Source organism: Sminthopsis crassicaudata, chromosome 4 (genome assembly GCF_048593235.1).
Source record: "Sminthopsis crassicaudata isolate SCR6 chromosome 4, ASM4859323v1, whole genome shotgun sequence".
Taxonomy (NCBI): Eukaryota; Metazoa; Chordata; class Mammalia; order Dasyuromorphia; family Dasyuridae; genus Sminthopsis; species Sminthopsis crassicaudata.
The window spans coordinates 222223495-222241536 of NC_133620.1; the positions used below are offsets into that span (position 1 = coordinate 222223495).

The 18042-nt window shown below is 31.5% G+C and overlaps 1 protein-coding gene across 2 annotated transcripts in view; it reads left to right on the forward strand.

The window, feature by feature from the left end:
- RNGTT (RNA guanylyltransferase and 5'-phosphatase) overlaps positions 1–18042 on the forward strand; it is a 313552-nt gene that overhangs the window by 99014 nt on the left and 196496 nt on the right. For both annotated transcript variants that reach the window (XM_074310316.1, XM_074310315.1), the window contains 2 exons: positions 3535–3670; positions 17379–17450. In XM_074310316.1, coding sequence (XP_074166417.1) covers positions 3535–3670; positions 17379–17450 — 208 coding nt within the window. The remainder of the gene's footprint in view (positions 1–3534; positions 3671–17378; positions 17451–18042) is intronic.

Sequence of the window (18042 nt, forward strand, 5' to 3'; positions counted from 1 at the left end):
TTTGCTGAATAAAGGGAGAAATGAATAATGATTAATCATAAAATATTACTGTAATTCACAAAATATTTTTCTTACAAACCTGTGAATTTGGTGGTGAAAGTATCAGCCCTGTTTTAAAGTTGAGAAAATTGAGACTGAGTAATTAATTTATGTGTACAAAATTGCATAGCTAGTAGTAGGTAAATAATAACAATGTGTGCTATTAGATTAAAAAAAATTAACCTGTTTTATAGTTCTAGAACCTTTCAAAGAAAATGTTGGTTTTTTCCTGTTTGTTAAGAATAAAATTTATTAGAATAAGATTTTTGAATGTTCCATATATTAATAGAAAATTGTTGTTAAATTTAATATCTAGTGTAATGAGTTATTACTTGTATAATGTGGGATGCAATTGTCATTGAAGGCAGTTATCTACAGAATAAGTGAATATCCTGTAATATGGAAAATACTTGCCTTTTCTATGCTCTTATTCTTGCTTTTAAATATTCTAAAGTAATGAAGAAATGTTTCCATATATTTCTGTACATTCTTTCTTCAACATGAAATAGCTCATCTCTTTTCAAAATATTCACATAACAAAGAGGGAGAAGAACTCTGCAGTGACTGGAGATTAGACAAAATCAGAATTCAGAATTTTTTTTGTTCAAAGTCTGAATATATGTATGTATAAAAGAATGTTTGTTATACTTTCACATATTTAACATATATTGGTCAACCTGACATCTGGGGGAAGGGGAAAAGTTGAAACAAAAGGTTTTGCAATTGTCAATGCTGGAAAATTACCTATGCATAAAGTTTTTGTAAAAATTAAAAAAAAATAAAAGAATGTTTTGTTTATTGGTTGTTGTCTTTGTGTTCTAAGAGGACCAAAATGATATAACTATGTTGAGGTCATGGTACAATGCTTCTGACTGGCTAATCAAATCCATATAAGCATTTATTTATTAAATGCTACTGTGTACCAAGCATTATGCTAACTGTGGGGGAGGAAGCAGTTGGGAGGGAAAAAAGGGATAAAAACCAGAATTGCTACTTAATAGTTTATTTCTTTTCTTTATCTTTTATTTTTCCACTGTTTTTCTCAAACTCATTTGAGAAAATTTGAATTGAATGAGTAAGTTTAGCTTCTATCAGTTCAAAATTCTTTTGTCTATAATGCTTATTTTCTATTAATTGGTAAAGTATTGTGTAATTTTGATAAATTGTTGTCGTGTCTATTAATGTGTCGGTGAAAATATTTTATTGTAAAGTATTGTGTAATTTTGATAAATTGTTGTCATGTCTATTAATGTGTCGGTGAAAATATTTTATTGCAGAAATTATACTATCAAGTTAGTTCATGGAGTAGAATAAAGTACAGTACTTCAGTGTGTTCTAAATTTTGTTATAATTAATTAGTGCTTTTGTTACTTTTGTGAAATTTCCTTATGTAGGTTCTAAGAGGAATCTTCTTTATTTTGAATTTTTCATAGTAGCAAATTACATGTTGATTTTAGCATAATTTTATTTCAGGTATTTCTGTCACTGTGCCTATTTGTTAATTTTCATTGATAATATTGATACTTGATTTAAGAATGATTAGAACTAACAAATTTTGTAAGCATAAACCAGGTTATTATTTTATTGGTTTTGTCTTTTAATCTGTATAATTAAAATTTTATTTGAGGAAAAAGCATTCATTTTATTTGCTTTTCATTTAGAAAGCACACTTATTCTCACTTATCAAATTATTTAATGATATTTTATCATATTCAGTTTAATGATGTATTATGGTTTTTTATTTTTTTGAAAGACCTACTGAAATACTATACTATATCCTCAAGAAGGTTGAAAATTATTTTCTGAAAACATAATATTTTAATTACAGTTTTGTTTTATGTATATCTATTCTAGATGTTAAAGATGTTAAAGATTGTGTTTGAAAGTTACATTATGTTCTTGAAAAATACTCTTTTCCACTGATATAATTTGTAGGTTCATTATTTTTATATTACTTTATTCTGTCTGTGTAAAAATTTTAATCAAGTCTAATCTGTTGGTTTAACTTAAACATCTTTTATTTTTAAATTTTCCTTATAAATTTGACAAGCATCAACAATCACAATTATTTTATTTAAAAAGAACAGAAAAAGTCATCAATATGTTATTATTTACAACTTCTTTTTTAATATCACGCTTCTAATCAGTGTTTTCTTCTGAACTATTTTTTTTTCTGTGTTTTTGATGTTCTTTTTTTTGCCTTTAAAAAGTCATTCTCAGGGGGCAGCTAGGTGGAGCAGTGGATAGAGCACCAGCCTTGAATTCAGTTCAAATGTGGTCTCCACACTTAACACTTCCTAGCTGTGTGACCCTGGGCAAGTCACTTAACCCCAGCCTCAAAAACAAAAAAAAAAAACAAAAAAAATTGATGAAAAAAAAAAAGAACTCTCACCATAAAAAGTCATTCTTATAACTCTTATTCTCAAACAAAAAATTAAAGCTGCTGCTTATGAGTGTAGTCAAGCAAAACAAATATATCTATTAGCTTGCATGACCAAAATACTTCTGAAAATTTATACCTCCTTCAGCATCTTTAGTTGATCACACTGCCAAGGGATGCAAAGCATGATTCATCATCAGTTTTCTGGAGTTCTAGTTGGTTCTTGCATTGATTAGAGTTCTTAAGTCTTTCAAGCTTATTTTCCCTTTCAGTACACTTTGCTTTAATTGATATAAATTCTCAAAATTCTCTGAATCTCTTTCATAATTTCTTTTTGTTTTGCAATGATATACCATTATATTTATGTACAATAATCTGTTCAATTCATCTCCAAATTGCTAGGTGCCCAGTTTATTTTCAGTTCTTTGTGTACCAAACATGTTTCTATAAACATTTTGTACTTATGGATCCTTTCCTATTTTATTTGATTTCTCTGAAAGCATTGCTTAGTAATTGTAGTAGTAGTAGTATTGTGTGTTTTTTTCCCCCCAGAATGGTCCATTAATTTGTAGATCTATAATATTGCATTAATCTCTTGGTCCTTCTCCAGCCCCTCTGATAGTTGTCTTTTTTTTTTTTTGAATCTTCTTTGTCTGATAAGTACAATTTTAAAGTTGTTTTAATTTTTCTTTAATTAGTGACTGGAACATTTTTTTCAGATGGTTGTTAGATGGTTAGTACCTTCTTTTCCCCTTTGAAATCTGCCAGCCTCTTTGAGTGCATGTGCGTGTGCATGTCTGTCTAGTGATCCAACTCGTTTGATCAATTGTCTATCAAGGAATGGCACTTATAGTTCTATATTTATAGAAATTCTTGAAAACTATTGAATAGCAGACCTCTATCAGAGGAATTTGTTGCAAAGATTTTTAAAATCAACTTTTCTTTTTTTTTAATTCTATGTTCATTACTAAGCAAAAAAATCTTTTTTTTTAATCTTGGTCATTGTGATTCCAGGTATGTTATAATAGGATGTTATTAACATCTTGTAGAGTGTTTTTTTTTTTTTTAAAGGGTGTTGAACACTTCTCAAGTAATTTTTACTGCTTCATTTTCAGGTATATGATGTTGATTGATGGCACAAATGAAGTTTTTATGATAGATAGAGACAATTCAGTCTTTCATGTGTCAAATTTGGAATTCCCTTTCCGTAAAGATCTTCGCATTCATTTGTCTAATACACTTTTGGATGGGGTAAGTTATACTTAAAATTTCCTTTGAAATATTGCTGGTTTTCTTCATTTGTATCTTAGTAGTCAGTAGTATTCATAATGTGTAATAATTAAAAAGATGACATACAGAGAAACTCAAGATTTACTTAAACCATTTCTAGGATACATATACTTTGAGCATTAGTGATGGTTATTCAAGAGGGAGCTGATGACTTAGACTTAATATTTGAAAATACAGGTATTGAATTAGGACTTGGTACTTGAGCTATGTAAATAATATGTACATAAACAGTATACACACCTAGACACTTACTAGCCAATGTCCAATAGATAAGTTATTACATAATAAGAACAAACAGTTCCCAAAAGAATTGCAAATTCTTAACCATATGGAAGAAGGCTGAAGGCTTCAAAATCGCTAGCAAGAAAAATGCTAATCTAAGCAGTCTTGAAGTTTCACCTTATACTCAGCGAACTGACAAAGATGGAAATAATCAATGTTGGAGAGATTGTGGGGAAAATAAGCACACTAGTGCAATGGTGTTAAGTTCAAATAGAAATGGATCTTTGCAGGTCAGATATGAATGTAAAAAACTACAAATTAATGTTTTATATATATTATATTATATTTTTTGTTGTTAAACATTTGTCAATTACATTTTAATCTAATTCAGACTGTATTTTTGAGTTTGACCCCTTGTTTACCTAGTGCATTGTTGTTAGAACAGTGAATTAAAAAGTTAGAAATATCATTACAGGATATTTTCTTGACTCCCCAATAATAAGGTTTAGATTTAGGGAACCAAAATGAGATTAGGATTTCTGTTGGTCAGGAAGTTAAATGATAAGGTCTATTGGCAGGTTTGGTGTTCAGGGAACCAAATGGAGAAGTTTGGCTCTTCTGCACCCCCTTGCGATTTGGTGCAAGGGAGTTTTGGGGACTCCCTTTTGGCGGCGCAGAGGTTCTCTATAAAGGAATTTACAGACCCGAAAACCTAGATAGATAAGAGAGATTTATTATGGGGATTGGAAGTAAGGTTAGAAATCCTGCCAGAGAGGCATAAAGTCTGGTTTAGGGAAATAGGTGACAGTAAAGAGAGGATAATTCTGGAAAAGAATATTCCAGTGGACAGTGGCATTGCAAGCATGGCATAGCTGGCATGTTTGGAACTTCTTCAAAGAGAGGATTTTAGTTTGGCTTTTTTATATTGAGTGTCCTAGTGGGGGCTGGGAGAGCCTGAGCAGATCAGAACCAGTGGGGCTGGGAGAGCCCAGGTTGTCTCAGACCCAATGGGGGCTGGGACCAGCCCAGATCTCCTATTGGAATTCATGCTTTTTGACTAGGATTTGTAATTGAATCAAAGGCTCTGGCATTGTGGAAAGACAACTTATCTGGGGAAGATATGCCTCAGTCAGGAGGGGCTGGGAATCTGAAAGGAATCAGATATCAACAGGAAATACAGTTTCTGAAAGGGACCACAACCTGCTTCACCAATACTGCTTCGATATCATTGTTAATTATGACATAAAAATGTGTAGTTTTGAAATAAAGCTTAATCTTGTCTAGGTGGGAAAATAAATGTAAGCAGCTAAGTATACTGATAAAAAGGAATTTTATTCATAGAATAGAAAATTAACTTCTTCCCTTTTAATCATAAAGAGAAAAATTATACAGTGTAAAATTAATGTTTGAATTAAATTACAATAAATGAAAGTAAAGTTATTCTGGACTATAATTCTTTTTCTATAATTTAAAAGTAATACAAAGAATTTTAAGTATGGCCAATTAAAAGTAATTCAAGATTATGAAATTTTTTGCCTCTTGAGAAAATTTTTTTATTGTGTATGTGAATGAAAAGTTCAAATTATGACTCAATTCTCTTGTAATATGTGTGGATGAACGTTTTACCTATATTTTCCATTATCTTATTGTATTATATATACAATCAGCTAATTAGTTGGCAAAGGGAATTTATATGTGGAATATAAGTTATTATTATGCCATTTTTTATACATTATTAATTATTACTAAGGAAATGTTTTGAAAATTTGCAGAATAGTTGCTAGACTAATTTAATTTACTAAACTTATTGTTGCTAGTTGTAATTGATTAACAAACAAATGTGTGTCAGAAACATGATTTTAAATAGATAATAAATGCTACCAAATTGATTATCTGCTTTAATAAGCATTGTAGAAAGAATGGGTAATTGCCATCTACAGATAATTAAAAATTAATTTTTATTATTAATTTTAAACTACTACTCTAGCTCTCGTCCCAGATATGAACAAATCATCTCTTTGTCAGAGTTGCTAAGAAATATTAGTTAATTAACAAATATTTTCTGAGTTAGAACTTGTGTTAGTCACTGAAGATACAGATTAAATTGAACAGTGTAAGTTCCATATTTAAATCTAATCTTGGACTTTTTTGCTTGTGAATCCTAGTGAAGATTTAGAAATGAAGGGCAATAGTGTTTGCAACAGGATTACCAGAAGAAATACAATGCCAATCATAGAGGTGTGGGTGAGAGATGGACAAATGATATTTGAAGCTGCATTCTCAATAGAACCTTTATGTTGTTTGTTATTCATTTTCAGAGGACTAGTGACATCTTGTGTAATGTTTTGGCTTATTTGTGATTTGGATTTAGGTGTGGCAGAATTGCTCAGTCATCATTCTCTCTCTTCCTGAATCATTAAATTCCAGTATACTACCTTTCTGCTTTCCTAGAGGATGTGATTTTTTTTTTTTTTTTAAGTTGATTGCTATAGAAATTTGTTCCCAGATTGGCTGTATGATGGGGGAGAAGAACTCTTAAATTGGGCTGTTGACCAAAATGTTATTTCCTTGTTTGGTTGTCCTTTGGGTTTTAGTCCCTGCACTTTATGGGTACCATTTTTTTCCTCCCTACAGATTCCTATATTCTTTTCATTTAATAAGAGCACAATCAGGAGAAAAGAGAAGGGAGCATCTACCAAGAACAAGTGGTAGCCATTCAAACTCCCAAATTATATATGAGAGGAAATCATTTATTTTAAGTTGGTTTATGAATTTTCTGGATTATGGGCAACAGTAGCAGCAAGGCATTATTTATTGCTTGGAGAGTCAGGATAAGAGAAGATGGAAAATGGATGTAAAAAGGGAAGTGGTAGTGTTTAGTATCTCCTGCTTTCTTCCTAAAAACAGAGAGGAAATGGCTTTTTACTTTGAAAAATGGGGTCTATGACTCTCATCAGAGCAAAGGGAATTAAAAGTATTGAAGTGTCAAGGAAACTTTCTATAACACTATCTACCTAGAGTATTTCACTAGAGATCCATTTTAATTGTCATTCTTATTTTAAAATGCAAATTTATCAGTTAACTTTATTTATTTTACTGTGAATTAATTTTAGTAGACTGGCCTAATTCTGAGATTTGTGGCAATAGGAATTTTGATTTGAGATGTATGGGAAAGAAGTAATTTTGAAATGAAAGAAACTTCTGGAGAGGCTAGACCTGTAGTAGCTAAATGTGGCAAGGCTTTGGACAACTTAAAGGCACTGGATTTTAGCTGGGAAGAAAGTAGGAAATATGAGTGAAGAAAAGGAAATAAATAGTAAAAGGGCATCAAAGTCAGAATTCTATTGCTTTGAAATTTTACATTAGGTGCAAATCGTAGTCACCAACATATTCCTGAAAATCATCTTTATTTGAACAGATTTTGTCACCCAAATTGTAGTTAGTCAAATGGCTATAGTATACTGTGTAAGCGTATACCTTTTAAGTTGAAATATTGCATATATTCTCCAAATTTAGTACATTTTAATCACTTATAACTAGCCTTAGTAAGACCAATAGCATAAAGAAGATTTTGTGTGCTGGTGCTGTCTTATAACAGATGTCACTGAAATAATAAAAAAAATTTTTTTATATCTCCCACAAATTCAGATTTTAGAGATCTAAAGAAAAAAACATCAGCAGATGTCAATTATATATTTTTGATTCATTAGTTATGCGATAAATATTTACATTGACAAGTAGAAGAAAGGTATAGTAAAGATAGAGAGCTGGCCTAAACCTTGAGGACCTTTGGATTCAAATCTTGTCTCTAACCTATGTTTTAAGATATACGTAATGTTAACATGTGGTTTTCTAAGTTAATATATTGGGTGCAAGGTATACAATTTAATGGAATAGGGTGCTCCTTTTTGAGTTTTATACTATTGCACTGTACAATTTTTAAAAACATAACTTTTGGACAAGGTGATAAATCTTCACTGAGAGAGAAAGTGTCTTATACTAACAGAATCATAGGACCTATCCACATTGATTAGTGGAAAAATCAGATTTTTTTGCTAGTCCTCTTCCTATCTTTGATACTTTTCTTCTTTTATTTCTAAATGTTCTAACTTGCTTCAGTGATTTATTTTGTGTGATTTGATATAGTTGTGAGTTTACCATAGAATGTCCCTTTTTCACAGCTTAGTTTACTTACTCTTTCTATTATTCTGGCAAATAGATGGCTATAGCTGAGGATTCATTTAATTGTCTTTTTGAGAATAATATATATATATAACTAGTCATAATTTAAAAAGGACTTACATATTGTTGACCATAAATGAATTTTTTTCCCAATAAGAGAACACAAAGTCAATTTTTACATTTTTAATTTTTGCTGCCTTATGTTAGCTTGAGTTTATTAGCATATGTGATGATAACAGGAAGAGATTGGGATTCGAGTGGCCAAATAGCTCTGTAAAAATTACATAATTAAAATATATATTCTTGAATGAACTTTAGATTCAGTCTTTTTCATCATTTGATAAACATGTATTATGCCCCTGTTATGTGCCTGACGCACTGGGGATACAAAGAAAGGCAAAAGACTGTTCTTGTCTTTAGGGAGTTCACAATCTAATTGGAGAAGATCACACATGAAAGAAAAGAAGCTGAAAAGTGGAGGAAAGGTGGAGGGGAGGATACATAGGGTGGGGCATGATAAAGTCCTGCAGGGACCTGGGCTCTCTCCTTTAATTAAGGAGCTCTCCAAATGTTCATTCTTTCAGTCAGAGGGGAATGAGGGAACCAGGAACAAGGGATACTGAGAAGGTATAAGTTTCAAAGTTAATGTGATCTTGTAGAGATAGTTTCTGGACCCACTGATGAAGTCCAGGAGACTGGGTGGAGAAATGATGAGTTAATTGCCCTCAGTCTTCTGAAAGGAGTATCTACCCATTCCCCTTTTAACCCCCTTCAGTGGGAATGAATAAAGGGCCCTGGAACAAGGGGCTAAGGGGGGGTATGAATTTTAGAATTGTTGTGATCCTATTGTGATTGACAAATTTCTGGAGTTATGACAAATCTAGGAGAGTAGCCAGGTTGGAAGTGATACTCAAACATTTCTTTATTTCTAAATCATGGATAGATTGAGAGTTGTCTAGCTTCATGTGGGAATTAGTCAATAAAGTATTTATTAAAAATCCTACTATAATAGGTACACAAAAGCTCTTGCTTTGAGGAGCTTGTTGTGCTGTGAGAGCACATGTTTTTGCTCATGTGTTTGTACAAAATAAATACACGGTAATTTTTTTTTTTTTTTTTAAGGGAAGGTACTACCCTGCAACTTTCTACATATATATTTTGGTCCCCTTTTATCCTGCCTTTTCCAGCAAATAGACCATTCTATTATTACCACTCTCTTACTAATCTCTCCCTGTGTACTAGCTGAATCCTTGCTGCTTACAAACATATCTATGTCTTTCCTATCCATCACTCAATATGTCCATCATCTCTGTTGTACTACATTTCTTTCCCTTTTTCTTTTTCTTTCCTTTATATCTATGCTTTCAAAATAATGTATCCTTTCATTTACTTTCTTCTACTTCTTAACACTTTGCAGTCTGGCTTCTGATCTTGTCATTCAATTACAATTTCTCTCTCCAAAGGAAGCAATGATCTCCAAATTTAAAGGCCCCTTCTCAATCTTCATTTTTCTTGATTTCTCTTTTAACAGTACTGATCATTGTCTTCTCTTTGATACTGTCTTCTTTCTTGGATTATTTTTTCATTTAATAGTATTTTTTCCCAATTATATATAAGATAGTTTTCACCATTCATTTTTAAAAATAATAGCTTTTTATTTTCAAAATTCATACAAAGATAATCTTCAACATTCACCTTTGCAAAACCTTGTGTTCCAAATTTTTGTCCCTCCCTTCCCTTTCCCCCCTGAGACAAATAATTCAATATGTGCAAATCTTCTACACATATTTCCACATTTAATATGCTGCACCAGAAAAATCAGATCAGAAAAGGGAAATAAATGAGAAAAAAAAAGGAAACAAATAACAGCAGAAAGGTGAAAATACTATTTTGTGATCCAAATTCAGCCCCCACAATTCTCTTTCTGAATGCAAATGGCTCTCTCCATCACAAACTTATTAGAATTGCCTTGAATCACCTCATTGTTGAAAAGAGCCACATCCATCTGAGTTGATGTTCACATAATCTTGTTGCTGTATACAATGTTATCTTACTTCTACTTACTTAACATCCATTCATGTAATCAACATTTATTTTCTTAAGATTCTGAGTTCCAGTTTTTCTCCCCTTCTTCTCTTAATTTTCCCTCCCCCAAGACATCAAGCAATCTGGTATTAATTATACATGTACAATCATTTTAAACATATTTCTATATTATTCATTAATTGATTTCCATTTAGTCTCCACAGTTCTTTCTTTGGTTGTGGATGGCATTTTTCATCCCAGGCCTAGTAGATATATCTTAGGGTTTTTTTTTTTGAGAAGAGCTAAATTTATTATAATTGGTCATTACACAGTGTTACTGTTCCATGTACAATATTCTCCGGGTTCTGCTCACTTCACTCAGTATAAGTTCATATAAGTCTTTCCAGGCTTTTCTGAAATCAGACTGCTCATCATTTCTTATAGAAAAATAATATTCCATTACATTTATATTCCATACTTATTCAATGATGGGCATCTACTAAGTTTCTAATTCCTTGCCACCACAGAAAGAGCTGCTACAAGCATTTTTGTACATCTGTGTTCTTTTCCCTCTTTTATGATCTCTTTGGGATATAGACCCAGCAGTGGCACTGTTGCATCAAGGTGTACATAGTTTGGTTAGTACCAAATTGGGCATAGTACCAAATTGCTCTCCAGAATGACTTGATTAATTCACAGCTCCTCCCACAATGCATTAGTGTCCCAGTTTTTCCATATCTTATCCAACATTTATCATTATCTTCTCTTATTTTAGCTAATATGATAGGTGTGCGGTGGTACCTCAGATTTGTTTTAATTTACATTAATAAGTAGTCATTTAGAGGGTTTTTCGTATGACTACAGATGATTTTAATTTCTTTATTTGAAAATTGTTCATATCCTTTGACCTTTTATCAATTGGGCAATAACTTGTATTCTTAAAAATTTGAATCAGTTCTCTACATATTTTAGTAATGAGGCCTTTATCAGAAACATTGCTTTTCTTCTAAAAGACTTTCCTGATCCACCTTAATGCTAGTACATTGGCAGTTTATTCTGTATCTATCTTGTCTTGTATATACTTGTTTTATGTTGTCACCAATTTTAGAATGTGGCTGCCTTGAGGGAAGAAATCGTTTTGCCTTTTTTGTATACCCAGTATTTAGCCTGGTTCCTTCTGGCATATACTAAGGGCTTAGTAATTGATTGTTGACTGATTAGCAGCTAGGAAGGATTTTTCATATAAAAGGGGGCTTTGAGTTGAATTTTGAAGGAAACAAGTTACTCTAAAAAGTTAAATGTGAGGAAGCAGACTGAAATAATGAAAACTCAGAGGAGATAGATTTCAGAAGGAAAGGCTAGTCATTAGTGTCAAAGTGCTTCAGAGAGGTCAGTAATATCAAGAAATGACAATATTCCATGACATTTGGCAATTAAGAAATTATTAGTAACTTCTGAAAGAGCAATTTCATTTGAATTATAAAGTTTGTAAACAGATCACAAAAGACTGAGAAATGAGCGAAAGAAGAGGAGGTGGAGGAATGAGTCTAAACTTTAGGGAGCAGACACATGTAGAATAATGGCTTTAATAGGGTGGTATTCTTTAGTGGGGGCTTTATTTTATTTTTTAAATGAGAAGACTTGGATGTAAGAACCACTAAATAAAGAGAGCAAAGATTAGAGAATGGAGTGAGTATGAAGGAAATTTGAGGAAGATTTAAAATAATGGTATGTTTTATCCATATCCATTTTCTTAAATCAGAAATATAGTTGCTGTATCCGTTTCTCCCCCTTTTAAATAAAGCAGTGTTCTGTATTCTTCCATTTGTCCTCTTAATTCCTTTCTGTGATTTATTTTCATTTGCAATTTGTTTTTGTAAAATTTTATATTCAAGAATTACTTAAACTACTTAATTGTCTGGCTGTCAGCTCTACGCTTAGAAGCTTTTATTATGTTCTCATACTCTGCCAAATCATGTTTCTCTAACCCCTCAAGATGTAGAAAATGGATGATTTACAGTGTGGCACAAATTCATTTGAAATCCTTTGGTGGAAGTTTAATTTAGCTTAACCTCAGGATGTTCAGAGTGAACATTTAATAGGTAACCTATTTATTGGATTCTAATGAATATCATATCTGTATTTTTAACATATTATAATAGTCTTATAGTATGTAGTACATATTGTTCATTTTCATTACTTTGTTTTTTGCTCTGCCATCAGATTTGATAATGCAACCCTTTTGTATTTTAACCTATGTGAAATAAATGATTTTTAATGGTTTTTTTTTTTTTTTTTTTTTGTTTTGTTTTGTTTTGTTTTGTTTTGTTTTGTTTTTTAACTTATCAGTAAGCTAGTTTTTTAGTAGCAGAAAGAAACTGCAGTTCGGAACCAGGAGAGTTGGGTTCTAATTCTGGGTATAGTACTTACTAACTTTGTGGTAAGAGCAGCTAGGTGATGCAGTTGATAATTGGATTTCAAATATGGCCTCAGACACTTACTAATTGTTTGACTCTGAGCATTCATTTAATCCTATTTGCTTCTGTTTCCTCATTTGTAAAAGGAGCTAAAGAAAGAAATGGCAAACTACTCTAGTATTTTTGCCAAGAAAACCCCAAATGGAATGATGAAGACTTAGGGATGTCAGAAACTACTGAACAATAATATAATGGAAAAATTTGAGGAGTTTTGTGAAGTGATTTTTACTCCTATGTCATGTATACATTTTGACCTATGATATCAGATGTTAGAATATTCCTAATTTTTTGTGTTAGCTTTCTATTTTTCCTATCTTTTCCAAAAGAGTTTTTGTCAAATACTAAGTCCTTTTCCCAATTGTTGAGGTCTTGGGTGGACAATTTTCATTTACTTTTCTTTATATTCTTACTCTATTCCACCGAATGATCTTTCAGTTTTTAAAATACCTTGTAATTCTGATGATTATTGCTTTATAGTATATATTTGGTCCTCATAAACCCCTTCTCACATTTTTTTTTCATTATTTTCCCCAAGATTCTTCACTTCTTATTCAACCAGTTGAATTTTGTTATTATTTTTCTCAGCTTTGCAAAGAAATCCTTTTGTAGTTTAAATGACATGACATTGAATAGAAAAAGTAATTTAGGTAACATTGTTATTTTATTATTTTAATGGCCAGCCCATGAGCAATTAATATTTCTCCAATCATTTAGTTTTTTTGTCAGTTGCCTAAACCTAAGTTCCTCACGCCAATCAAATTTCTTTCTTTTTTTTTTCCCCACATAAAATTTTTTTAATCAAAGGAATCTTTCCATAATGTTTCACTTGCCCCTCCCCTCATTGAGAAAGAAAGAATGAAAACAGACTCCTGGCTAAAAATATATAATCAAACCAGATATTTACCTTATCCTCTCTGCCCTCCAATCCTCTCTCTATGTATTTGTGTATGTTGTGTCTCATTTGTAATTCTGAGTTCATCAGTTATTTATCTGAAGATAGGTAACAGGTTTCAAAATGTGGCCCTTGGAATTGACTGGTCATTTCATTAATCAGAGTTCCTAAGTATATCAAAACTGATCTCACAGTATTGTTTCTAATGTATATTTTACATTATATAATATACATATACCATTCTGGTTCTCCTCACTTCATTCTGCACCAGTTTGTTTATGCCTTCTCAGATGGTTTTTTTTCTTTTTAATTTTTAAAGAACCTGTTTGCTTTATTATTTCTTACAGCACAGTAGCTCTTCACCAATTAGAAAATTGGTAAATATCTTTTGGTTGTGAATCCTTTTCTATCCATAGGTCTGACAAATAATTTCTTCTTTGCTCCTCTAATTCAGCCTTTATATCTAAGTCATACTCATTTGTAGATCTTCTTCGTATATAGTGTGCAATGTTGTTCCATATCTAGTTTCTCCAAATTCCTTTCCAGGCTTTCCCAAGACTTTTTATTGAATAGTGAGTGCTTATTCTAATAGATGGTATCTTTGAGTTTATTAAGAATTAAGTACGGTTCATCTGTATGTTGTGTATCTAATTTTTTCAACTAATTAACCTTGCTATTTCTTAAACAATAGCAAATTATTTGGATTATGTTTGCTTTCTAATATAGCTGAAGATTTGAATATGACTAGTCTACCTTCTTTCTTACTCTCTCTCTTTTCCATATTTCTCTTGAGATTCTTGAACAAATTTATTTTTCAAACTTTTCTCCCCCTAGTTTTCATTTTTTAGTTTGATTGGTATTGAGTAAATAAATTAATTTAGGTAGTATTGTTAATTTTGTCAATGACTCAGCCTACATACATATGAAAAATTAACATTTCTACAATTATTTAGACTTATGTTTACATAAAAAATATTTTGAAGCTATATTCATATAGTTTTTGTGTTTGTCTTGGCAAGCTGTCTCCCAAGTTTGTTTTAATGCCTTCTTAATTATCTTAACTGAAGTTATCTTAAATGAAGAATGTTGTTGGTATTATGTAGAAATGCTATATTCGTATGTATGCAGAAATATAGCTATGTAGAAAACTACATAGAAAATTGTGTAAAAATAATGTAAAAAATTGGGATTTTTTTTTTTTTTATATTCTTCAACTTTGCTGGTATTGTTAATTATTTCAATTTCTTAATTTATTCTCTGGGATTCTCTAAGTAAACCATTGTACCTTTGGCAAAAAAAAAAATCCTCTTTTCCTATAATTATTTTTTCAGTTTCTTTTCTCTGATAAAATCTTAAGTTGATTTACATGCCTTTTATAGGGGAAAAAGCTTAACTTCCCATAAGGTGAGATGTGATTTTGAGAACTTGGGATGCTATTCCTGTTGCACCTACCTGTTTATTGAGAGCTTCCACAGTATTCTGACAATATTTTTGTATATTTTTTGATTGTATAGTAGAGTTTATAGCTATTTCTTTTAGGATTTCTTGATAATTTCTCCCTTTGATCTATTTTTAGAACTTTACTGGATCATTTGTGGGTAAATCTAGACTTCCTTCAAGTCTCAGCTAAAATCCCACAAGAAAACTAATCTTTCTTATATTATAATTTTGTGGTATGTGGAGCTTAATTTTCTTATTGTAGTTTCTTTTCCATTTATAGTCTTTGAATGGATTTTGAGAGAAATCTTATGTGTTCAAAATAACACATGAATATTTAATGTTGTTTTAGACATGTTAACTTTGGAAAATTGAAAGGGTAGCCATATAGAGAAGACCAGCAGGAAGCTGGCAGTTTGGGACTAGGATCCAGAAGAAAAAATTGGATATATATAGATTTTATTTAATTGACTTGATGAGAATTGGTGAGTAGACAGAGAAGAGAAGGAGATCCAGGACAAAGCCTTATTGGATATTTGCATAATGGGGAAATTGATTATTTCACAAAGGACATTTGGATAGGCAGAAAACCAAAAGGGAATATTGTCATAAACCAAGGGGAGGAGAAAATATCCTATAGGAGGTATGTAGAAGATGGAGAAAGAATAAAAATTATAATAGAGGTCTTAGGATTTAGTTGGTAAAAGATTGTTGGTCATGTTGTGTGAAGCAGTTTTTGGAGAGTGGTAATAATAGGAAGCCATATTTACAAAGTGGGTAAAAAGTGGACCTGAGAAAAATGGTAGTAAACAAATGAAGGGAACCCTTTTAAGGATTTAGTTGTAGAAAAAAAAGGAGAAATGTAGGATAACTTGAGAGGTTGAAATGGTCAAGACTTGAACAAGTTTGTCGGTAGGAATGATCGAGGTCATAAGGATTTGTCGGTAGGAATGATCGAGGTCATAAGGATTTAAGATGAGAAAAAAGGGATTTCAAAGGGGCAAACTTCTAGAGAAGGGATGAGATCAAAATACACATAGGAAGTGTATTTTGGTTATTGCTTTCTTAGGACTTAAGAACAAGAGAACATGGAGAAAGATTTTAATGTATGGAATATAGCTTAGGAATGGTATTTATTTCTCAGTAAATTAGAAAGTAGAAGAAAGAAGTGGTATAGGGAGCAGTAACAGTCGGAATATTTGGAAGGAATTGAGATTGCATTGATGAAAAAGAATAGTTTTATAATGAGGTAGTCTTAGGAGAAAAAAACTGCAGTTAGGAGATTATGGTGAGACAGGAATTTCAGGTTTCTGGATCACTAAGTCATCTCAATCATCACTGATGGATTAGAGATATGCTTTTTCGTATGTATGGCTGAGATAGAATGAAAATGTTGGTCATGGGAATTGAGAAGACTGATGCTGAACTAGCATGAGAACAGGGATTTGGGTTGAGAGGGAAGATTGTGAGTAAGATAATGTCTTGAGAAAAGAAGAAAAATGATTGGAAAGCTGATTGAACATAGCAATAAAAATCTGAATATGATTGGTATGAATTTCAAAAGAGAAGATCCTGTAGTGGTGATAGAAGGGGGCAAGACTTCTTAAATTGTTCCCACTTATGACTCCTTTTTTCCTGAAAAATTTTTATGTGTATATAGGTATATAAAGGTATGTAAATCCAACATTCAGTTACAAGATCCCATATGAGGCCAGGAACCACAGTTTAAGTAGCTGGGGTCTCAAGAAAGGAGTATACCTTATTTTCCTCCTAGCCCAGGGTGTTTTCGATGATGGCATGAGAAAGAAGGCTCAACTATTACTAAAGAGAGTGGAAAATGAATGATATCGTTCTTCATGAGGGAGTTTGGTTTTTGATAGCACAGGAAGTTAGAAAAAGTTTGAAGGGAAGATATCAAAGATAAAAGGGACTTAGCAGAGTATATTGGAGGATTCTACGGGGACATAAAACTAGGAGACGACAGAATGGAATATGGACTGTGGAGGTGTGGACAAGAATGACAGTTTGGGGAGAATTAAGATTTGAAAAAAGACTTTCTCCTTAAATATGTAAACTGAATGACAGGTATAAGGGAGTTTAACTGCTATTGAATGGGTAAGAAATCCTTGACCAAGGTTGCTACCATCCTGGGATGCTAAGTCAGAGTTTTGGAAAAAACATAATGTGAAATTGGACCAATCAAGTATTGTACATTTGATCAAAATTATTATCCATATATATAAGACCCAACTAATTTTATCTGTAACAAAAAAATGATGTTGGTAGAATTAAATTTCTCAAATGTTTTTTCTTTTATCTAATGATAATAGAGGTATAACAAACTTAATATTTGATGTGATGATTGTTATCATTCTAATACATTAAAAATAGACATGAATTATTTTTATAAATAAATTTTCTTTTCTCTTTACAGGAAATGATTGTTGACAAAGTAAATGGACAGGTCGTTCCTCGGTACTTGATATATGACATAATTAAATTTAATGTAAGTACCTTTAAAAACTTCTATGCTGGTTTTGTTTTAAAAGTTAAGATGTCCTAAAAGTATCAATATACTTTAAATTGGGAAATATTTTTTGCAAATAATTGAGCTGAGGAAACTATTAGTATTTCTCAGAAGTTGTGTTAGATGAAACTTTGAGCCAAGTTTTTTTTTTTAAAACAATGTTCTTGAAGAATAGAGAGATATTGTATTTTTCTAATACTTTCAAACAGTTTTGTATTCTAGTCAATGTATGACTTTCCCAGAAATTTAATATTCTTGATTTCATATTAGAAAAAATAAGAACTGAGTGAGAATACTTAATTTCTATCTGCCTTTTCAGGATATTGTACCCGTATAATAAGATTTTAACTTAAATATGTTAAGTCCATTATTATTTTGAGTAGATCCTTGATTTTAGTACTATATGGAAATTCCAGTGAGGAAACCCCTTCTTCTAATATAGATTGACACATGTTCTGCAACATTCTTGAGGAAGTATTCTGGGTCATTGAGAAGTTAGCTGACTTTTTCTTAGTTTCAGAGTCAATATATGCAAAAATAGCAGTCTTGAGTCCAGCTTATCCTGATTAAA